General features: G+C 41.7%; 1 protein-coding gene and 1 long non-coding RNA gene across 2 annotated transcripts in view; one reads left to right on the top strand and one right to left on the bottom strand.

Moving 5' to 3' along the window:
- Kdm5a (lysine demethylase 5A) overlaps window positions 1-17,952 on the bottom strand; it is an 85,600-nt gene extending 67,648 nt beyond the window's left edge. Inside the window, exons 1-6 of the mRNA XM_021632606.2 lie at window positions 17,788-17,952; window positions 16,050-16,127; window positions 13,962-14,084; window positions 9,083-9,253; window positions 5,257-5,391; window positions 256-361 (exon numbers count right to left, since the gene is read on the bottom strand). Coding sequence (XP_021488281.1) covers window positions 256-361; window positions 5,257-5,391; window positions 9,083-9,253; window positions 13,962-14,084; window positions 16,050-16,127; window positions 17,788-17,952 — 778 coding nt within the window. The remainder of the gene's footprint in view (window positions 1-255; window positions 362-5,256; window positions 5,392-9,082; window positions 9,254-13,961; window positions 14,085-16,049; window positions 16,128-17,787) is intronic.
- Window positions 17,953-18,790: 838 nt separating this feature from the next.
- LOC132654271 (uncharacterized) lies at window positions 18,791-20,873 on the top strand. Its single transcript, XR_009591933.1, has 2 exons — window positions 18,791-18,927; window positions 20,467-20,873. It is a non-coding gene; the product is annotated as an uncharacterized LOC132654271 (long non-coding RNA).
- Window positions 20,874-24,314: the final 3,441 nt, after the last annotated feature.

Here is a 24,314-nt window from a genome sequence, read left to right as displayed (position 1 = left end):
TAACCAGTAACTTAATCATTAGTGAAACTAAACTAGCCTTTATACACTAGGACAGATAATTCTTCTAAAAGTCAAAATATGCAATGTAATTTTTGTTCCTTACACATCTCTACCATTAAAAAAGGCAGTCTGCCTACATACCATGTAGCAAGTCTACAAATGTTAATTCCCAGTACAGAGCAAAATTCAAATATTGCTTGATCCTTATAACAACCATGTCACTGCACATCATTTTACACTAGTAACAGATTTTACCTTCTTTATCTTTTGCTCCTACTGCCAGGCCCACAACTTTGGGTCCAGCCCCAAAAATCTGAAGTTTCTTCAGTTCTGTGTTTCTATTTACTTCTCCAGAGTCTGACTAAAAAAATAATAAAATGAATATTAGCACTATTACTCTGAATCACACAATTAGTTTTCTTTAAGAGATAAGGCTTAGCTGAGCAGTGGCGGCACAGGCCTTTAATCCTAGCACTCTGCAGAGGCAGAGGCCGTCAGATCTGAGTTCAAGGCCAGCCTTGTCTACAGAGTTACAAGACAGCCAAAACTACACAGAGAAAACCTATCTTGAGGAAAAAAAAAAAACGAGAAAGATGAAGTCCTGCAATGTTGTCCAACCTGGTCACAAAGTCCTGGGCTTCAACAATCTCCTTAATCTGCCTCCCAAAGATCTAGGACTACGCATTTTTTATCTAATACAACAATCCTATAAAATGAAGAGACTGAGTATCTGGCTGATTTGGGGTTTCTTCTGAGTGTCTCCTTCCATAGTCTAGGTGACCTCAAACTCATAGCTATACTCTTATCTCTCAAATGCTAGCAATACAAGCATAAGCCACATGCTCAGCTTCTAATTTCCTTCTAAATCTACCCACGGACTTGGTTACAACAGTTTAAAAGTTTCCAGAGCAATTAAAATTCACTTGTGTCTCATGAAAGATAAGTGTTCAGTCAGTCCTGTCTAGAAGTATACAGTATTGATTTTTAAAAATTATTCTACTAATTTCTTTAGGGTGCTCAAGTAGAGGTCAGAGGATAATGTTCAGGACTTGTTTTTCTTCATTCATCTTGTGGGTCTATGATCCAGAGAACCAAACTAATGTCATCAGCCTTGCTGGCATCTTTACCCACTGAGCCATTTCTTTGATCTAACACTACTGATTATTATGCATCACAAAGTTCCACTTCTGATTTGCTGGCTGCCATCTGTCCTTGATTAGCAAGTGACTATGCCCACCACAGGAAAAATTATGGCTGTCTTCAAACAGTCACATTACTATCCCTTTGCTGGTGACAACCTAACTAGGGGTAGAAATGTTGATCAAGTTTTAACCAATTACACAGTTAAGTTTCCAATTTAAAACAACCAGAAAAAGATTTCTCTTTTAATTTCTAATAAACAGGCTCCTGGGCTGTTGAGATGCTTCAGCGGATAAAGGTACTTGCTGCCTCCCAAGAAAAATAACCTAAGCTCAACTTCTTGGATCCACATGATGGAAGGAGAGAATGGACTATTTCCAGTTGTACTCTGACCTCAATACAAGCACACAGTACAAACATACCCATATCCCTCTACACATATACACATATATAAATAAAAGCTTAAATTTTTTTCAAGGGAAGGTTTCTGCCAGGCATTGTGTAACCTAGTAATTCCAGAACGTGAGAGGCTAAGAAAAGGCAATCCCATGTTTAAGGTAGACTGGGCTACATAGTAAGTTCAATAGCTAACAGGAGCTATCTAAAGGAAAATGGAAGGAAGGAAGGAAGGAGGGAGGGAGGGAGGAAGGGAGAGAAGGAGGGAGGGAGGGACTGGTGAGATGGTCCAGCAGTTAAGAACAATGGCTGCTCTTCTAGAGGACCCAGGCTGAATTCCAAGCAACTACATAATAGCTCACAACCATCTGTAACTTCTGTTTCAGGGGATCCAATGCCCTTTTCTGAATTCAGCAGAAATAGGAATGCATATAAAACTCAAACACATACACATAAAATAATAAAAGAAAATAAATAAAATCCTACAAAGAGTAAATTCTTGTTTACTGAACCTGACAACCGGAGTACAATTCCAAAAACCCCCATAGTGGACAAAGTGGACCAACACTCACAGACTCAAGGATGAAACTGGAGTTTGGGTCTCTGGAGCTCAGGAGCCAGTAGCCAGCCTAGTCAAACTGGTAAGTTTCAGGTTCAGTGAAAGGCCCTGTCTCAAAAAATAAAGTAGAAGGCCAGGCATGGTGGCTCACACCTTTAATCCCACCACTTGGGGAGAAATCTCTGTGAGTTACAAGCTCAACAGGAGCAGAAAGTCCTAGTCAAAATCTGTCTAAAAAGAGGGAAGAGCGAGGTAGAGAAAGGAACCTGACACTGACTTCTAGCCTCCACATAATCACTAGACTACACACATGCACACACCCAAATGAACACAATCACATGCACACAAGTGAACTCAAGTTTGACTCTTAAGTGCTTCAGATCACAAACCAGGGTGCTCTTTAAATTCACTGGGAAAAGGGAGACACAAGTAACACTGAGATCTTTACTGGACTGGGAGAATGAAGAACCCAGTCTTTTGTTTGCTGGTCTCAGTGCTCTCAGGCCTTGTCCTGCAGTGAGCCACTCATAGGAAAAAAAGAGGTTGTTGCAATATAATAATCAGTTGGTGCTAGGTTAGGGTTCAGTCCTGCTAATAGCCAATGACATGTAGGAGAGAGCTAACTTTGGATGCTAAGCAATTCACTTGCTACAGGATCCTGGCTGTTGGTTTCAGATTTTATATTCCGGAGATGAGGTTTGCTTTTGTTCTATATGGTGCGGAGAATGATCTATAATAACGGTATTTCAGGCTTTGAAAGAGTTCAGTTTAAGTATATAGCAAACTAAAATAAAAGAACAAATAGCAAGTGATTGACAGACAGTAAAACATGAATTTAGGTGTTCAAAACATCCATTCCTCTGATGGCCTCTCAAAACACCTGCAATTCACTTATATACACAAATACAAATAAGTAAGTCTTTTAAAAATCCATCAGGAACGATTAGGGAAGCCCAACTGAGGCAGCCATCTGACGTTACCAACAGAGCCCCTAGGCAAGCAGAGTGGATGCTCAGGCGAGGCTTCAAAGAAAAAGTACAAACAGCAGAAAAATAGTACCATATTGGGGACTTACTAATATCCTGCAAAAACTGACTGAGCACACCTCATTAAGGTAGCTAGCTGTCATTACCTATGTAGAGTTTTAGAGCAGAGTGTCCCCTCACGTAAGGCTTCCATCACCTTGGGGTTTTGAAAACATATCAGTAAACTGGCTTCCAAATCATGGCAATCTTCCTGTCTCAGTCTCCCAAGTGGTGTACGCCACCATGTTTCGCTTTAAAGAACCATGTTTGTTTGTCAATACAGAGTACTGAATATACAGCCCCTTGCAGCTAAACAGCACTCTGCCACTGACCTAAATTCCCAGCTTTGAGAAGGATGTAGCCCTAAGGGACAACTGATTCTTCACTGTCCCTGGCCTCAGGCCCAGCCGAAACTATTATGTAAAACAAAATTCTAATTCCAACCATACGCTCCTCACCTGGCAGAAGCTATTCAGAAGGCTGAGGACAGAATTCCAAGTTCAGGGCCTACCTGTATTTAGATGATTTTCAATGACAGCCTAGGTAATGCAGAAAGACCCATTCTCAAAATAGTCAAAGAGAAGCTGGGGGAGAGGGAGAGGCTGTAGAGAAGGCTCAGCAGTTAAGAGCACTGGCTGCTCTTCCAGAGAACCCAAGATTCAATTCCCAACACCCACGTGGCAGCACATTTGTTTCTCCAGCTCCAGGGGACCCTCTTCCTGCCTCCAAGGGTCCATGTGGTGCAGATACACATGTAGGCAAAAATAACCATACACATAAATTAAAATTAAAAGAAAATAGGCTATGGGACTGAGGGAGGCTAGTTTAATGTGTAAGGAGATTGCTACACAAGGATAAAGATCTGAATTTAGATCCTTAGTACATATGTAAAAAGCTAGGTGTGGTATACTCCTGTAATTCCAGAGCTGAAAGTCAAAAAAAGGAGGATCCCAGGCTCGCTGGCCAGCTAGTTTAGCCAACTTGAGGGCTACAAGTTGACTGAGAGACCCTGTTTCAAAACATAAGGTATCCTTTAAAGGATGGACACACACTTTTAATCCCAGCACTTGGACGCAGAGGCAGGTAGATCTGTATGAGTTGGAGACCAGCCTTGTCTACATAGAAAAGTCTAGAAAAGCCAAGGTTATATAGACAGATCATGGCGGGGAGATAGGATGAAAGTGGGAGAAGGCAGAGTTACTGTAGAAAATCCAACCCTAAACTCTGGTCTCCGCATACACTCACATCCACCAGCAAGCACGAGCACATTCACACATATATACGCACACAGAGAAATATATGGCTTTAAAAAATAATGGTTAAAAAAAAATTGGGCTGGATGTGGTTCCAGCACAGGTAAGGCAGTAGCAGATGGATCTGTGTGAGCTGAAGATCAGCCCGGTCTACACAGCGAGTTTCAGGCTAACCAGAGGTACACAGTGAGATACTACCTCAAAAAATAAAATAAAACAAATTCTTTCCTATTGCTAACTATGGGAATTAAGAGGCCTAAGAATTCACCAACATGTCTATGAAATTGTTGGCACAGTATTCAGTGACTTTGTCATCCATGTCAAACAAAACTGCTAAAATTAAGTTTTGTAAGTTAAATCACACACAATTTCACAACTACTTCTCCATCCACTTGAAAATGAATAGAAAATATCCCTTTTCAAGTGCTCAACTGTGTAAGCATGATTTTCTATGACCAGAAAATTACTCTACGGGGTCAAGGCACTTAAACCATAACTTTAGGAAAAGCGCGGTGGTGGCACATGCCTTTATTTCCTTCCATCACTTATGATGGAAGGAAGATCTCTGTAAGTTCGATACCAGCCTATCACGACCCTGTCTCAAAACAAACAAACAAGCAACAATAAAAACAAAAACAAAAAACTATTCCCCCAAACTATTAAGTTCACGAGATCCTGTCTCAAAAAAAAAAAAAAAATCAAACCCCAGATAACTCCTATTCAAAAAGGTCCATGGGGCATGACAGCCTGAGCTGTATCCCGGGACTCACATGGGTAGGAGGAGAGAACCGACTTTCAAAAATTGTCCTCTGACCTCCACATACATACTATGGTCACACAGACACACGAAAATTTTAATTGGCTCATGAACACTGACAGGTACCTGAGACTTGACACGTCTTGTTCTTTTTGGTGGAATATTCATTCTTGTTCCCCGCTCTGGGGAAGGCTGGATGTTAGCACTGAGAACCTCAGCCTCAACTTTTTCTTTAAGATCTAAGTCAGACATTTGTACACCCTAAAAGAGGACACAAGAAAGAGAAAAAATGCACTAAAAAACAAGTTTGAAAATGAGTAGAAAATTTCTGTTAAGTCCCTAACATTACATGAAACCAGATGGCAATCCAGACTTCAATTCACATATAAGCTCAAAGCAATTCCTAAAAACAGCACTTTTTGCTTTGTTCTTCAAAGAGGCTTAGAAGACACTGAACTACCCTGAACTCCCTATATAGCACAGAATGGTTTTGAAATTCTGATCCTCTAAGAATACAGGCATGCATCACTAACCCAAGCACTGGATTTGTTTGTATTTTTCAACACGCCCAGCAGTGTTTCTTTTTATGAAAATTGAAAGCACATACAAAAATTTATGTGACAATGCACAAGTTTTGAAAATAATGAAAAAGAACAAAGAGAACTTACACTACTAGATATCAAAATTTACTATAAAACAATACTGAAATAGTGCATGAGGGGCTGGAGATGGCTTAGCAGTTAAACTCTTACAGAGGACCCAAGTATGGTTTCCAGCACCCACACGAGGCAGTTCTTTATTTTTTAATTTATTTTTTATTAATTACTTTATTCACTCTGTATCCCAGCTGTAGCCCCCTCCCTATTCCCCTCCCAATCCCACCCCCCCTAATCTCCTCCCATGTCCCTTCCTCCCAAGCCCACTGAGGGGGGAGGCTCTTCCCTTTCCATCTGACTCTAGCCTATCAGGTCTCATCAGGACTGGCTGCACTGTCTTCCTCTGTGGCCTGGTAAGGCTGCTCCCCGCTCAGGGGCAGGCGATCAAAGAGCCAGCCACTGAGTTCATGTCAAGACAGTCCCTGTTCCCATTAAGAGGGACCTCTTAAAACCCAGACTGAGAGAACAACCATGCAGAAGGGTCCACAGAATAAACAAATATATCACTACTACCTCATACTTTGATTTGTACCAGCCAGGGCCCCTCCCCTTTTTGCTAATAAACACCATGCAAAGGCAAAGAAGCACCTGGCAGGTAAAAGCTAAGCTAAGGGAGAGAACAGCCACTCACACCTGCCCTTATTTGGGTTAGACTAGAGAGAGGTGGCCTGGTCCTGGTGAATCAGAAAGGGCCATGACAATGAAAGAGAAGCTACAAAACAAACACACAAACAAACAAAAAAGGGTGGGGGCTGGAGAGATGGTTTGGTGATTAAGAGCAGAGGCTGTTCTTCCAGAAGACACAGGTTCAATTCCCAGCCCTCACATGGCATCTCACAAGTGTCTGTAATTCATCAGGCAGCTCTTAACTATGACTCCAGCTTCTATAGAAGACAACCTCTCTGACCTCTGTGGGCACCTGCACATTTGCACATATCTACATACAGACACACACAAAAAGGACTGGGGAGATGGCTCAGCCATTAAAGGGTAGGTTCACAACCAAAACTAGACACACATAAACATAAAAGACCTTCAAAAACGAAAAGACAGTATAGTATTGGTAATAGGGTAGACATATAGAGTAGGTCCTCCTATCAGTGGGGCATTTGTTCTAAGCTCCCCTGTAGATGTCTGAAATTGTACACAGTGCTGAATCTTATATACTTTTTCTGTATATTTACAGTTAGAATAAACTTTAACTTGCAAAGAATTTTTAAAAAGATTTTTTTATTGTGTGTTGAATGTACAAAAATGCACCATATACAACATGTCTGGTACCCCTGAAGGCTAGAGAAGACACCATATCCCCAGAAACTGGAGTTTCAAACAGTTGTAAGCTGCTGTTGAGGTGGCAAGGAACTGAAGCTGGGTCCTTTACAAGAACAGCAAGTCTTTCTGCTGCTGAACCATCTTTCTGATCCCAAAACCTCAACTTGTAAATTAGACACAGAAACATACGGACTATAGCTGGATCGTAGTGGCACAAAGACGTAATCTCTGCATTTGAGGCCAGCCTGGTCTACAAAAGTTCAAGACAGGCAGGAAACACAGAGAAACTCTCAAAAACTAAACAAGCAAACCAACCAATCAACTTGAAAACATTCTGGCAATTTCTTAAAGAGTTAATCATAGGGGGATGGCTCGGCGGTTAAGAGCACTGTCTGCTCTTCCAAAGGTCATGAGTTCAATTCCCAGCAACCACATGGTGGCTCACAACCATCTATAGGGTGAACTGATTCCCTCTTCTGGCAGGTGTAAATGCAGATAGAACACTCATATACATAAAATAAATAAATCTTAAAAAAAAAAAAAAAGAGTTAATCATAGGACAAGTTCAGATAATAAAGTACTTATTAAAAAAAAATAAAGTACTTATTACCTTTCAGGCAGAATGAACTGAGTTTGATACCCAGACCCCCATTAAAACAAAAACAAAAACAAAGGCAGAAGTAGCAGCCACTGGACAGGATGAGAAGGCAGATACAGGTGGCTACTTGGGGCTTGTAGCCAGTAAAACCTACTTGGAAGGCCATTGAGATAAAAGAACATTCAAGACTGACCCATTAAACTTCCCCCACAAGTTTAACTTAAAATAAGTTAGAACCAAGCTAGAAGCTTTCTTCGTACTGGCTAGCTTTCACAGTACTGGAAAGTGCTATGTAAGCCACTACAGAGACTTATCAACAATCTTATTCAACCTGCATGGTGTACTACCAACTTGGCAGACATGATGGGTCTACTAGCATAATAGTGGCATGACAGCTTCATGCTTGGATTGGAGGTCTGTTCCATAGAAGGGAAGTCACCTTTGATAATATACAAATAATCAAAACGCCTACAGCTAGAAAGGTGACAGACCCTAGTGAGGAATTTACTGCTGTTATTGTGCTAAGCAATTAGAATATGCCTGTCAAATTACATTTTAAATATTTATGATCATATATTTTTAGTGCTGCTGTATCCTTTAACCAAAAAAGCTTATTTTTGCAATGTGTGATGGTTATTGCAAAGACTCATAACTGGCCTAAGTGCTGAGAATAACAAGCTATTTAAAGCCAGGACATCAAAGGCTACACAGAGAAACCCTATCTCGAAAAACAACAACAACAACAGAAGCTATTTAAGGCTCAGACCCAAACAGAAACCTTTCAAATGTCCAGTTTAAGGTCTAAAAAACAGGCTGGAGAGATGGCTCAGAGGTTAAGAGCACTGGCTGCTCTTCCAGAGGACCTGGGCTCAACTCCCAGCAACCATGTGGTGGCTCACAACCATCTCTACATAATGAGATCTGGTGCCCTCTTCTGGCATGCAGGTGTACATGCAGGCAGAACACTGCACATATAATAAATACATAAATCTTTAAAAAAATAAATAAAAGATCTAGGAAACATTAGAAAAGTGGGACTGAGGCTGGGCATGGCAACTCATACTTTTAATCCTTTCACTGAGGGGGCAGAAATAGGTGGGTCTCTATGAACTGGAGGCTAATCTGGCCTACATAAGGAGTTCCAGGCTACACAGTGAGACCCTATCTCAGAAATAAAAACTAGAACAAAATTTCTTTCCAAAGAAATCATAAAGATTTACTTAAATATGAAGACACCCTTCATTTTCATTATCCTTTAGAAATAACTCTAATTTTTAAATTTTAACACTTTTTCTTGTCAAATTTTGGTGCCTAGAGAAAGCTATTCCACGTTGCTATGCATAAACATATCACTTATACTGAATATCACTTAGTTTATACTTGGCAAATTGGCTCTATCTGCTCTAAAAACAATGATGCATCTCACCATAAGGCTGACACCAGACTGGAAAAGCTCGTATGGGTAGAGGATTCTTTCATAGTGTGACTTCAGAAGAGAGCCAGTTCCTTTTCCTGGCAGATACCCCAAGCGGCTGCCCACTTTAGACCACTTCTTTTCTTTGGTGACTATTTCAAAACCTCCTTTGCTGGCAACAATCTGAAAAATAAATAAATAAATAAATAAATAAAAAATTAAAAAAAAAAAAGTTGTACTTCTTTAGGGAAAAATGTTAGTTTCAAACATTCCTACTTCTATAATCTCAAAATATAAACCACTTTTTTCTCAGAGCAGCTTAGTTCTTGCCAAGTATGCGTGGAAGCCCCGAGTCTGACCCCCACTACCGCAAAACCTAGGTGTTGTAGTGCACATGTGTAATTCAAGCTCTGAGGAGGTGGGAGACAGGAGGACTCGACACTCAAGTCCTGACTCATCTTTGCTGACATAGTGGAGACCAGACTGGGCTACATGAGACCCAGACTTTAAAAATTAAAAAGTAGGCCAAGAAGATGGTTCAGTATCTTCCTGCCTAGGTTCTTCCTCCCTGATTGATCTGAGTTCCATCCCTGGAAACCACATGGCAGAAGGAGAACCAGTTCCACAAGTTGTCCTCTGACCATCACACACACTTTACGTCCAAGTTCGTGCATGTGCACAAAATTATGTTTTAAAATAAAGTTTCACCAGGTAAGTAAATCCAGCATCCTAACACTGTATCTTGCCTGTAAATATAAAAACTACTCGGGACTTAAAACAGAAATTTTCAGCTGGAGAGATGGCTCTGTGGTTAAGAGGACAGAGATTAATTCCTAAGAAAGCAGGAGGCTCACAACGTCTGTGTGATCTAATACCCTCTTCAGGCGAGCTTGAGACAGAGCACACAAATACATAAAATAACTAAGCAGATCTTAAAATGGAAATTTTCTTTCATTAAACTGAAACTGTTAACATACAAAGGAATAGATTTTTATAAATATCAAATCTTAATGTTACTGGCTCCACTTTCAAAGGAAGAGATTCAATAAATGTCTATTTTGTATGTTACACAGTTTGAAAAAGTATAGACTAAACTAAAAAAACTAACCCTCCTCACAAAAATCCCCAACCAACAACCAAAAAATTATTTTTTAATCAAACTTTGAGGCTGCAGACATTTCTGTGGTTAAGAAAGCTCACTCTGCAGAAGACCACGGTTGGTTCCTAACACCCAAACTGGGAAGCTCACAAAGCCTGTAAATTCCAGCTGCTCCCAAGATGCAACACCTCCTCTTAAAAACTCCACAGGCACTTGCATGTACATGTGCATATATACATAGACACAAACACACACATACATGTGTATATATATATATGATATATATGATATATATAGACACACAAGGTGGGAGAGCATGCCTAAACCTTAAATGCATACCCCACCACTCAGGTAAAAGGATCAGAGTTCAAGGCCAACCTCAGCTACACAGTGAAAACAAAGGTAGTTTTGAGTCACGTAAGATTTTGTTTGGGTATAAATGTATTTATGTAACAAAACAAAAATCCTAAAACTAAGGGCTAAAGAGTTGCTCAGTGTTAGTAGAGATAGGAAGATCAGAATTTCAAGGTGATCCTGGGCCTCTCACTTATCAAGCTGGAGACAAAATAAGAGAAAAATAAGTTAATGTAAGGAACATAAAGTGCCCTACATTTAAGACCTTTTTATGTTGTGCCTGGTGGCACATGCCTTTAATCCCAGCAGCACTCAGAAGGCAGAGGCAGATGGATCTCTGAGTTTGAGGCCAGCTTGGTCTACAGAGGGAGTTCCAAGACAGCCAAGGCTACACAGAGAAACCCTCTCTTGAAAAAACAAACAAAACATCTTTGGATTTATTGGGTGTTTATAATAAGGGCCGTATGTGTATCACAGCACTCACATAAAGGTCAGAGGACAACTTTGTAACGTTTGTTTTTTCTTTCTACCTTCCCTCCTTTACTTGGGGTCCAGGGATCAAATTCAAGTCATGAAGTGGCACAGCAAACACTTTACCCAATGAGCCATTTCATTAGGCTACATTTAAGATCTTTTAGACCGACAACTTAGAATAAAAAATTCATATACATGGGGCTGGAGAGATGGTTAAGAACATTTCCCAAGAACCACATGGTGGCTCATAACCATCTATAACGAGATCTAGTGCCCTCTTCCAGTATGCAGACACAAATGCAGGCAGAATACTGTATAAATAATAAATAAATAAATCTTTAAAAATTCAAATATAATACACAAAACCAAAAAGGGAAAAGCACCATAAATCTATCACTTTGAAATAAGAAAGAATTCAAAACAAAAGTTAAAAGAACTGCAAATGACTAGTATAAAAGAATAGGTATGAGTGTGATGAAAAATCATTTTCATTTGAAGCCTCATTTATTTTATAAAGTCTGTTACTCAGGTCAGCAAGCTGGCTCATCACATCAAAGTACCTGCTGGCCCATGCCTGACAGAGTTTGAATCCCTGGAGCCCACAGTGGAAGGAAAATCAATTCCTGAGAGTTGTTCTCTGACCTCCATATATGCACCATGGCACACAAAATACCATTTTGAAAAGTAATGACGCTGGGCAGTGATGGTGCATGGCTGTAATCCCAAAACTCGGGAGACAGAGGATGTCTGAGTTCGAGGCCAGCCTCATCTACATAATGAGTTCCAGGACAGCCAGGGCTACACAGAGAAACCCTGTCTTGAAAAACCAAAAAAAGAAATAAAAGAAAAAGAAAAGTAATGGCATTTAAAGTATGTCATTTTGGGGCTGAGGGCATGGATTGCTCTTCCAAAAAAAAAAAAATCCAGGTTCAAATCCCAGCACCCACACAAACTGTAACTCCAAGATCTGATACCCTCACAAACACATGCCCGCAAGCAAAACACCAATGAAGAGAAATGAAAATGTATTTTTAAAAGTATCATTTTTTTTAAAAAAATTATCCTTTTTTAAGCAATAACTACTCTTGACAAGCGTTTAAAAAAATGTTGAGAAATGAAGAGGTAGATGAGAAGTAGCATGTCTGTCTAGATTATGTGTAATATTTGATTCTAACCCAGTAACACAAAAACAAACAAAAAAACATAGATTTGTTTGTTTTTTAAAGAGCAAGGGGCTAGAGATGGATCAGCTGTTAAAATGACTTGGAAGCAAAAAGCAGTGAGGAACCACAATACTTCAAAAGCCAAAAACAAAACTGAAAAGCATACCTAACAATTCTGAAATTTAACAATGGAAGTTGGTATTTTTCTCAGTTTTCTGTTTGAGCCTCTTACCAGAAAATATGTTAATTAAATAATTACCCGATGACAGAAATCAGAATAACTTACCTTTGGAAAGAAGTATGACTTTGGAGTTCAAGGAGCCGAATGGAGTGGTATAAAAATGTTCTGGCTCAGGCGGGTACAGTGGCGCACGCCTGTAATCCCAGCACTTCGGAGGCAGAGGCAGGTGGATATCTGTGAGACAGAGGCCAGCCTGGTCTACAAATCAAGTCCAGGACAGCCAAGGCTACACAGAGAAACCCTGTCTGGAAAAAACAAACAAACGCTCTGGGTCTTGGTCTGGGCAGCAGTTATACAGATGTGTAATACATGAAGATTTACTGTCATGGACACTTAAAATCTGTGCACTGTGCCCTAAGTTTCACTTGAACATGAAAGAAAAAAGTTAATGTGGTGAGAATCATCACATGAAGAAGCAGTCTCACAATGGCATTATGGAACAACTGTACTATAAAGTATTAACAAAGCAAAGTACGTTTACTTGTGCTTAGATAAGCATTCTCAGTAGTTAAGGAAAAGCTTCCCACTAGTACCTAAAGAATGCACTACAGAGCTGAAGAGATGGCTCAGCAGCTGGAAGAGCCGGCTGATCTTCCAGAAGTCCCAATTCTGATTCCTAGCACACAGCCATGTGTTGGCTCACAAATCTCTATAATGGCAGTTCCAAAGGACCAAAAAATCCTCTTCTGAACTTCTCGAGCACTACATGTACATGGTACATGCAGGAAAAACATCACATACGTAAGATAAAAATAATACTAAAAAAAAAAAACCCACAAGACAAAATTCCAATAGATCCTTAGATAATTTTAACCTTTAACAACATATTTCTAGTAAGTTCTCTTCAGCATTTAAACAAGATAGATCAAAAGCCAGGTGTGGTGGTATGATGACACATTCCTCTAATTCAAGCTCTCATGAGCTCAGGTAAAAGAACTGTTATGAATACTAGGCCACCATTAGTTACATGGAAAGTTGCAGGGGGACACAGTAGGTCAAATTAAATATTTGGTGGTAGTGGTAGGATTTTTTATTTTTTTTTTTTGCTACAAGATTTATTTTTACTGTTTTTTAATGTGGATACGTGCGTATCTGTGTGAAGGTATATGCATGAAAGTGCAGGTGTCAAAAGAGTCCAGAAGACATCAGAACCCTTGGAGCTGGAGCTGTAGGTGCTGGGAACCAAACTCATGTCCTCTACAAGAGCAGGAAGCACAATGCACCTTTGAGTAAAGTCTTGTAACTCTGCAGCCTGCCTGTTTTTCTTACTATTTTATGGCCCAAACTGGCAAAGAACCTAGTGTGACTCAGGCTAGCCTTGAATTTGTAGCAATACTCTTATCTAAGCCTCAGGAGTGGTGGGATCACAAAGATATGATACTGTACCTGGTTAAAAGAATGGGGGGGGGGGTTTCTTTCTTTCTTTTTTTAAGACAGGGAATCACAAACCTCTGCTCAGTTTCTTCATGGGAGTACGTGGCATAAACTGAGCTTGCACAACCACCACTGAGCTACAGCTCAGGTCTTCTGTTCAACTTCTAAGCCAAGAATCAGCCTCACCTTGCTTAAAGCATACAAATCCAGGATTTTTCTCTCCACCACAGGGATCTTCAACGTAGATCCTTGAAGTTCCCAAAATTTTGCCAGCTGATCCAAGAAGTCCAATCTTACTCTAGTCATTGCCTAAAATTATTAAAATACAGCATTCAAAAACAAGGGGCTTTGGATAAAGCAGGGGGCAGGGGATCTGAGTGCTCAACTCAGGTTATGTGGCTAAGCTGTTTGGCTGCCTGAAAACAAATTGAGGGTCAGCAGACTTGGACACAGAAAACAGCAAAAGAAGTGGAATTTCTACTGTGAAAGCACAATGATTAACAGTGAATAACGACAGATCATATCAAATCGTAATACTTCAAACAAAAAGCCTGAAACCTTTTGTTATCTTTCCTCTAATCCAGAGAAAAGTATCAGTGCCTAAATTACCCCTTCCTCAGTTCTACCTTTTTCCCCATCATTCTGTCTGTGACGGCTGTCTCTCTTACTCTTATTTTAAGCTGTCTTTCTTAATAAGTTCTTTAATAGCCGGCCACCATAGCACTTGCCTTTAATCTCAGCACCTGGGGAGACAGAGGCAGACGGCTCTCTGTGAATTTGAAGCCAGCCTGGTCTACAAAGGAAGTCCAGGACAGCCAAGACCACACAGAGAAACCCTCTCTTGAAAAACAAAAACAAAACAAAAAAGTTCTTTGCTAGATGCTAAAAGAAAAACCTCAGGCAGGCATGGTAGCCCACGCCTGTAAAGCAGAGAGGCTGATCCCTGAATTCAAAGCCAGCCTGCTCTACAGAGTGAGTTCCAAGACAGACAAAGCTACAGAGAAATCCTTTCTCTAAAACCAAAAATAAGGAAGGAAGGAAAGGAGGGATAGAGGGATGGAGGGAGGGAAGGGGGAAGAAAGGAAGGAAAGAAAGAGGGTGAGAGAAAGAAAAGCTTCTTTTTCCATTTAAGGCCCCCTTGTTCTGTTGAATGTGTAGGGGTTTAAGTATTCGTACAGATAAGAGGGCATCTGATCCTGGAACTGGAGTTTCAGAGGTGGTAAACCACTATGTGAACGCTGGGAATCCAACTCAGGGCCTCTAAAAGAACAAGTACTCTCTTAACTGTTGTGCCATATCTCTATCCACTGTTATGCTGCTTTAAATGTAATTGTTTCTTTCTAATGCTCTCCTACCTAAAAGTACAATCATAGTCTTTCTCTAATAAACTTCATTCCGAAAGAGTAATTTATTTGTCAGCTTACTTACTGAACCAACCACTGCTGCCTCCATTTTTTTAATCTAACAATATGATCATATAATAACAAAATCCATTATTTTGTATGCTATCTTACATAAATTTAATTAGGAAAAAAAATTCCAAGTTTGGAGGTGGGCATCACAGCCAAGAGCCTTTTGTAACCCCAGGCCAATCAGGAGGCTGAGACAAGAGGACTGATAAGAGTTCAAAGCTAGCCTGGGCTATGTAGTAAGTTCCAGACCATATTAGCTACAAAGAAAGTCTGGCTCAAGAAGGTGGGAGAGTGGAAAAGGGGATGAGGGAAGTAGCTCAACGGTGGAGCGCTTGCCTAGCTTCCTGAAGCTAAGGGTTCTATCCCTAGCACCACATAGACTAGGCATGACGGTGTACACCTGTGATTCCAATACACAGACTATAGAGGCTGAAAGCTCAAGAGATTCTGAACTACACATCAAGCTAATTGACATCTTGGGCCACATGAGACTCTGTTTCAAAAAAAGAAGAAAGATTTCCAGTTCTCTAAAGGTAAGCACTAAATTTTTCATTATCCCAGTTAAGTGAAGAAGAAAAACAAAAATGTAGTAACTATTTAAAAATCTTAAAAGACACTTTTCTCAAATATCAAGAATAGATTTATTCTATTAAATCTCAGTTAACACAACTCTGGGTCCTGGTACATGAGCTTTTCAAAGTTCTCTATTTAAAATCCTCAGCTAAACTATCAGAAGGCTGGAGCTATTAAGCCATGGGAGAGCATTTGCTTAGTCTGTATGAAGCCCTGAGTCCCAAACGCCACCACCATGAAGAAATAAACAAACAAAAACAGAAAGCAAAAATACTGCTCTAATACTCACCTCAAGTTCATTCAGGCGCTGGACTCTGGGAGTAAAACGGAAGGTTTTTACTTCACATGCAAATGGAGGCTGCCAATCCTAAATGGGAAGAATTATTCTTGTAATTTTGCATGGAGCTGCCAGAAGTCATAGTGACACTATATTAGTATATGTATAAGTCTTCACTATAGACACAAAAAAGCAGTATTACTTGGAAAAGCAATTCTCAAATTTTACCACCCCTCAATACACAATTATACTCTCCAAGGTTATCCAGGAAGAATACAACGAGGTTGTGAAACACAAAACAGTGTCCAATAAACACACAAGTTTACCAAGTAAAATAATCAAACAAATAAAAATAATAATACAGTGACACATGCCTGTAATCCTGGTACTCAGGAAGTAGAGGCAGAAGGATCAAGCATTCCAAGTCAGCCCAAACCATCTCAACAACAAAAATCACATGAGTACTTGCTAGAAAATAAAAATATAATGCAAAATGTCCACAGTCAAAAAATTGGTTCTAGTCTTAACAGCACATACGGACCTCATTTAAACAATATCCAGTTGACCCTGGTGCTGATTTTTCAACAATGTTGGGGACCAGGTTTTTCTCCAGTGTTCCTGGGGATTGAACCCAGGGCACTGCAGCGGTCTGCCCATCCCAACATTCTTTGGAAACCACTAGCCAAATAAATAAAGCAGTCTTCCCACCCCAGTAACATTATTTGGAAACCACTGGCCAAATAAATAAATAAATAAATAAATAAATAGCTTTTGACCTTGAGCATATCATTTAACCTCTTAGGGAATTAGTTCCACTCATCTGAGGAACTGTCTGCTTTCCTAACCTTAAAAAATGAAGAAAATTAGTCTAGACAAATTTGATTATTTATATTACAGTTGTCTTACATCAAGAGACTTCAACTTTTCCTCCATCCCCATTTATTGATCAACTCTTTCTAGACGTCTACATTTAAAAAAATAATGTTCTATATCTTCCTCAGGGGTGCCTTGTTGCAGTAATAATTAGCTTGGGGGTTCTAGTCCAGTGACATCATCCTGTAGACAACTAGAGCTCGGATTACATTTGAAGAAACCTGAGTAGTGGCCTGCAAAGGTTTGATAAGCTGAGCATTAACAGGCTGGGAAACAGAAATAATCGACAGACGTGGAGTTCTTAGTATGGAAACACAATCATTGTGCATGAGCGATTGACACGACACGTCAAACACCTTTCCTAGGCAATGGTCTGAAGCCTTTTGTTCGCCTTAGCTCCAATCCACACAACCGTATCCGCGCCCACATAGGTTATGGAGTAAAAAGGTCCCCGAGACACCACTTTCTCTCTATTGAGAGTGGACCTGAGGGCTAGCGGGATGGCTCAGTGGTAAGGTCCAAGCCTGGCAATCCGCGTGCGACGCCGGAGGCCCACGACGCAGGAGAGAATCATCGACTCCCACAAAATGTCCTCTGACCTCTCCGCGCGCAGACACACAGACACACCACAAAATCAATACAGAAGTGGACGTGAAACTGTCAAGAAACCAAGCCAGAAAAACATCCCCCAAAGTAGCCTCGGGTTACCAAGAAATGAGGGAAGGGCGACGTGAAGGCCCAGAAGAACCCAGATGGGAGAGCTCCGGCTGGACTAAAGACCCTCCCCCCCGGCTGGACTAAAGACCCTCCCCCCCCCGCCACGTCCCGCCCCAACACACCCTCCCTCCCCCCTCCCTTCCCCAGGCCCCCCCGCTACCTTGGGTGGACGGATTTTGCAGATGCCGGTTTTCTCGGCCAAAGGCCGGATGCGGCCGATGAAACTGAGCGGGTCTGTGAACTCCTCCCAGGAGGGCTCGAAGACCGGGCACTCCGGCGGCGGCACGAACTCCGCCGCGTAGCCCCCCGGGCCCACGCCCGCCATGGTGATAGCCGGGGTGGGGGGGTGGGGGGCCCTGAGTTGCACGAGCCGGACGGTGGGGGTGGGGGGAAGGCTGGGTGACGGCCACCGAGCCCTCTCACGTCCCCTCACAGGGGTCGCAGCGCATCTTCCCGGGAGAGACCCGCTCCTCGGAGGGAGGCCGGCAGCGCTTCCTCCGGTCGTTTGTTATTGTTTCCTTCAGGGCTTTTCCTCTCAGGGACGGGACGCTTCCGGAAGTTAACGTACTCCTAAATCAGTCCGCCGCCGCAGGAAACAAGATCCCCCTCCCGCCGCGGCTCCCGCTCGGGCCCTGTCCCGGTCCTCCCTCTCCGGACGGCCCGCCCGGCTCTCTTCTCCGGCTCTGCCCGTCGGGGTTCTGCGCACTCCGTCCACTCCGGGGGCGCGGCCTCCGAAGGCTCCACGACCTCGAGGAAAGGCCACGGGAGAAGCTGGCCCGCAAGGGGGAACGCGCTCTTCCGGCGCGCGGAGGAATGTGTAATGCCCCGGGAGCGGAGGTTCCGCTTCCGGCGGGGAGGTTCCTGTTCCTCTTTGTGTGTCGCGGCTAGGGGGACGCGAGAACGAGGTGGGCCGGGCTGGATGCTCTACCCTGTCAGTTCTCTGAGCCCCGTCTTAGCGCGGCTGTCTGGGTCTGGACAGGTAGCAGACTGTTGGCAGCATCGCCGCGGCTCTGTTTTATTCTCCCACACGCTAATCTTGGACTCACTGGGTCTTGTCCATCTGGGCCTCGGGCTTCTCCGTGACCGCCGGGGTTTCAGCTCTCCGTCATCATGTCGGCCGGCCTTAGCCGCCAGCTGCGAATTGCCTCCTCCCCACACAGGGAACTCTATGCCTCCTGGCTTTGCTTTTCTGGGGGTTGGCGGTCAACCTGAAACCGTAAACAGGACCTGGAAACATCTGCGTTGCTAACCCTTGCTCAGTTCGCTATGAACCCGGTCATCTTATCAGAAACGTCTACGTGTAAGGCCAGGCGTGGGTGCTCACGCGTAGAGTTATGATCAACAGGGGCTGTTTATTGAAACCCTATCCAAAAAAAAAAAAAAAAAAAAATCATGTTGCTGGTAGAGGCTCCTTCATAGGTAGTCCTTCATAGGTAGAAGGCAAGAACCAGTTCCAAAATTTCTTTGGCCTCCATTTGTGTGTGTGTGTGTGTGCGCGCGTCCGCGCGTCCTTGTCCACAGGAGCAAGCCAAACAGTGTGAGTATGATGAGTCCTGGTTGGGCTATGGCTTAGCAGGTGAGTGTGTTTGCCACCAAGCCTGAAAGCCTGTGTTTGATTCCTGGAACCCACATGACTGAAGGACAGAAGTCCTGGAAGATGTCCTCTGACCTTCACACAAGGCCACACACATACATATACAGAATCACACATTAAATAAATAAGAGATAAACAAACATTAAATAAATTAACGAGGAGGAAGAGACTATATGGTAAAATCCTGTCTCAAAAAGAAAAAAGAACTATTCTGCTACTCAAAAAGGATGGCCCACATTCAGGAAGGTGGCAAAATGGACGCTACTTAGTTTATTCACTTAATTTTCTGTACTAGAAATTGAAACCAAGTCCTTGAATATATTAGGCAAATGTGCACTGAACTGTAACTCCAGTCTAGTCTCCACTTCCTGAAAAAAAAAAAAGTGATATACAGGAGATGTGGACACTGGAAGGTATGACATATACAGTTACTAAATTATAACAAGACTTAGATAATCTGAAAATAAAAACAAACCATGTACATAAAAAGAGAAATAGTGAAATTCAAAAGCAATTTTTATTTATTTATTTGGTATTTTGAGACAGGGTTTCTCTGTGTAGCCTTGGCTGTCATGGAACTCACTCTGTAGACCAGACTGGCATCCAACTCACAGAGCTTTGCCTGCCTCTGCCTCCCAAAGGCCTGTACCACCACACCCAGCAGAATTCAAAATTTAAAACTCGTCAAAATAATCTTTTCATTATACATGCAATCCAAATATATTGTTATTGGGCTGGGGATTGAAGCCCTAGGTCTGGTCCCCAGCACCACATAAACCAGTTTTAAGAGAGTGTACCTGTAATCCCAGCACATAGGAAATAGAGACTGAAGGGTCACAATTTCAAGATCATCCTCAGCTACCTAGGTCAAAGCCATTCTGGGATTAAAAAAAAAAAAGAACAAATAAAGCAAATTTTGAGGAAAAGTAAATTCATTTCAAGTAAATGGAGAAAAAGTAAATACATTTCAAGTACCAAATATTTCTCTGTAATTTATCAGTGTTAGAGTAGAATGAAATTAATACCTAAGTCTGGAAATTATTTGGCAAGGCTATGAAATACGGCCTCCGATTTATTTTATTTTTGAGACGGTCTTCCTGAGTCATCCAGGCTATTACTGTACTGGACTCAAATGATCCTCCTGTCTCAGACTCCCCAGTATCTGTGACTTCAAGCATATACTACTCCTGATTTTATTTATGTGTGTGGTGGATATAAACATGTTTGTTTTTGTTTTGGTCCCAGGTGTGGGATGTGGGACTGCTTCAGATGGACCACAGCAACAGACTGTTTACTTCGTGTGGGCTCAGAGAGGCACTCTTTGCCAGCTGCAGATAGTTTAGATCTGAGGACTCTGGAGAGAGAACAGAAAGTGTGGAAGCTCTGAGAAAGAACAAGGCAGTTACTTCCTCTTTACTGCTGGTTGCTGTTGTGAGACAAGAAGTTGGAGATCTCCTGAGATGAGGATTGAGTTGGCTCCAAGGAACCCGATGACCCTAACCAGCAGGAAGCAGCTAAGAGAACTGTGCCCTCTCTCCCTCTAACCCTTTCTCTCTACCACCTGGTATTGGGGTGTTGAAGGGATTGGGGCAGAGTAGAGAGAAAGGGATAAAAGAAATGTAAATAAAAATTTTTAAAAGTATACCAACACATTTATTTATCTAGCTATTTATTTATTTTTGGTTTTTGGGGACAGGGGTTTTGTCTGTGTATTGTCCTGGAATCACTCTATAGACCAGGCTGGCCTTGAACTCACAGAGATCCACCTACCTCTGCCTCCCAAGTGCTGGAATCAAAGGTATGCAGCATCACCACCCAGCAAAATTTATTTTTTAATACAATAAAACTTTACAAAATCAGAGTAACAGGAGTGCGCAAATCACATTAAGTGAAAAAAGACTAAATTTTCTGAGTTTTTTAAAAAATGCCTTTTAATTTCAGCAATAACAGAGTTGTTTGATTTTGCAACACTAAGGGCTGAATCCAGGACTTCTCACATGCAAGTACTATGCCACTAAGAAGAAGAAAGAAAAAGAAAAAAACTGTTATTTTATTTTGTGTTTGTGTGTGTAGGTGCCATGCCATGGACTATGCATGAAGCATATGTGAAAATCAGGGAACAACCTGGAGTCAGTTCTCTTCTTCTGCTGTGTGGGTTCTAGGAATTGAACTCACACCATCAGGCTTGTCAGTAAGTGCCTTCATTGGCTAAGCCATCTCAGCAGGCCCTCATCCTTTTTATTATATTTTGGCTCCGTTTTTGCTTTTTGAGGCAGAGTTTCTCTGTGTAACAGCTCTGGCTGTACTGGAACTCATTCTGTAGACCAGGCTGGTCTTGAACTCACAAAGATCTGCCTGCCTCTGCCACATGGACTCCTTCAACCCTTTTTTAAAACTATACTTTTGGTACAGGGTCTTGCTAAGTTGCCTGTGTGATCTTTGAACTCAACTCTCCTTTCCTTAGTTTCCACAAACATTCTGTTAAGAGCCCATGATAGCTGGGAGGTAGCGGACTCTAACCTTCAAGCACTTTTGAGGGAGAAGGGGGCAGATATCTGAGTTCTGGTCCGCAGAGTGAGTTCCGGACAGCAGGCTGCATAGAGAAGCTCCCCCGCCACACACACACACACACAGCCCATGAGAGGGGACAGAGATGCTTAGCAGCCCATAGCACCTGCTGTTCTCCTAGAGGAGCTGAGTTAAGATCCCATCACTCATATTAGGTGGCTTACAACTGCCTGTAACTACAGCTCCAGGTCTAATGCTCTCCTTAAACTTCTGAGGGCACATACATACATGTAGCATATACACACCTATATACATGAATAAATAATACATTTAGAAAAATACCTCGCTGTAGGGTGGCTGGTTAATCTGGCATTCAAGGTCATCCTCTGCTACATAGTAAATTTGAGATCAACTTGGGCTTTATGATCTTGTTTCAAAAGCCAAAATAATATATATTTTTAAAGTACTGAAAGATTCAAAATTTCTTATACAGACTGTATGTATGGCTATTTATATTTTCCATATCATAGCAATTAAAGCTAACAAGCTTTCATGGCAGAATAGCCCATAATTCCATCAGAACAACACCTAAGACATGAGAATCATGGGTTCAAGACCAGCCTGGAACACATAGTGAGTTTAAGGTTTCTTATCCTTCTCCTTCCCGCCCCCCCCCCCACACACACACCAGGTTTCTCTGTGTAGTCTTGGCTTTCCTGGACTTGCTTTGTAGGCCAGGCTGGACTCAAACTCACAGTGATCTGCCTGCCTCTGCCTCCCCAAGTGCTGGAACTACAAGTGTGTGCCATCGCATGTGGCTTCCTTCTCCTCCTTTTAAAAAATTGGAAATGGGGCCTGAAGAAATAGCTCAGTGGTTAAGAGCACTGGCTGTTCTTCCAGAAGACCAGGATTCTAATTCCCAGCACCCACACGTCAGATCACAACTGTCTGTAACTCCACTTCCAGAGGATATGACACCCTTACACACATACATGCAGGCAGACACCAATGCCCATAAAATAATAAATTAGTTAAAAATTGGAAATGTGAGCTAGGTATGGTAGCTCACACCTTTGGTCCCAGCATTCAGAGAGGCAGAGGCAGGTGGCTCACTATGAGTTTACAGCCAGCCTGGTCTATAAAGCAAGTCCGGGACAGCTAAGGCTATGCAGAGAAACACTATCTAGAAAAAAAAAATGGAAATGTGTGTGAATGAGTGACTCATACTTGTAAAAATTGGTATTTATACTATAATTACACTAAAATTTTAGTTTTATATTTATTTTGTTTTTGAATGTTTTGTCTGCATAAAAAATCTAATGTGTGCCTTGTGCTCAAGGAGGCCAGAAAAGGGCATCAGATCCCTTGGAACTGGAGTTAGGGATCATTGTGAGCCACCATGTGGGTGCTGGGAACCAAATCAGGGCCCTCTGCAAGAGCAACAAGTGCTTTTACTCTTGAACAATTTTTCCAGCTTGAAACATATATTTACATATGACATATATACATATACATCTTATGTATATATATGTATATAATGTGTGTATGTATATATACACATATAGACAGATATATGTATAAATACATATATATCATATATACATACAAAAGCATATATATATGCTTTTGTTTGTTTCTTTTTTTTCTTTTTTTTTTTTTTTTAGAAAGGGTCTCACTATGTACTCAGCCTAGCTTGGAACTTGCTGTGTAGACCAGGCTAGCCTGGAACTCACAAAGATCCTCCTGCATGTTCCTCTCAAATTCTGAGTTTCAAGGCACAGGCCCAGCATGTGAGGCAAAGGCAGGCAGATCTTTGTGAGTATATAGCTAGTCTGATCTACAGAGCAAGTTCTAGACAGGGCTACACCGAAAAAAATTGTCTTAAAAAACAAACAAACAAACAAACAAAAGGCATAGTCCATCACCCTTGACCAGAAGTACATTTTAGTGTCTATTTGCTTGTTTGCTCATTCATCGGATACAACCCGAGACAGAGCTCCAGGAATGAGGAATAATTAATGGTAAACAAGTATTCTGTCACTGATCTATATTCCCCACCCAACCTGACTCCGAGAATTTCACAAGGACTAATCAAAGTAGAATAACAAAGCAGAAAAACTATAAGCTTTCTCTTTAACCTTTTCTATGACATGGATAAGAAAATCAATATAGCACATCGAAAAATTTATACGTTTATCAGTGAGCCATTGAACTTGACACGGACATGAAAGCTTCGGTTTTCAAGCTTTCTAAATTTTGAGGCAGGGCTACTATGCCCTGCAGAATTAATCCTTTCCTCTGTAACTTGCTCTCTCATAGCTTTTGTTTTTGTTGTTGAGACAGCGTGTCCAGCCCCTGCCCCCACACCCCCCGTCCAGTGCTGGGATTAAAGTCATAAACCACCACTCTCGGCTCCTCGTTTACCCTCCTGATGTTTAAACGAGACTGGCTAGACGTAACATTCAAGTATGTAACCCCTTGACTGGAGACATTGAACCCTACATCTAAGCCACCAAATCATGGCCATTTCTTTCTTTCCCTTCCTCCTTACTTTTTCAAGTCAGGGACTTAGGTAACTCAGGCCT

Source organism: Meriones unguiculatus, chromosome 5, assembly GCF_030254825.1.
Source record: "Meriones unguiculatus strain TT.TT164.6M chromosome 5, Bangor_MerUng_6.1, whole genome shotgun sequence".
Classification (NCBI taxonomy): Eukaryota; Metazoa; Chordata; class Mammalia; order Rodentia; family Muridae; genus Meriones; species Meriones unguiculatus.
The sequence above is the reverse complement of the archived record's forward strand: the minus strand, read 5'-3'. Positions and strand labels throughout refer to the sequence as shown.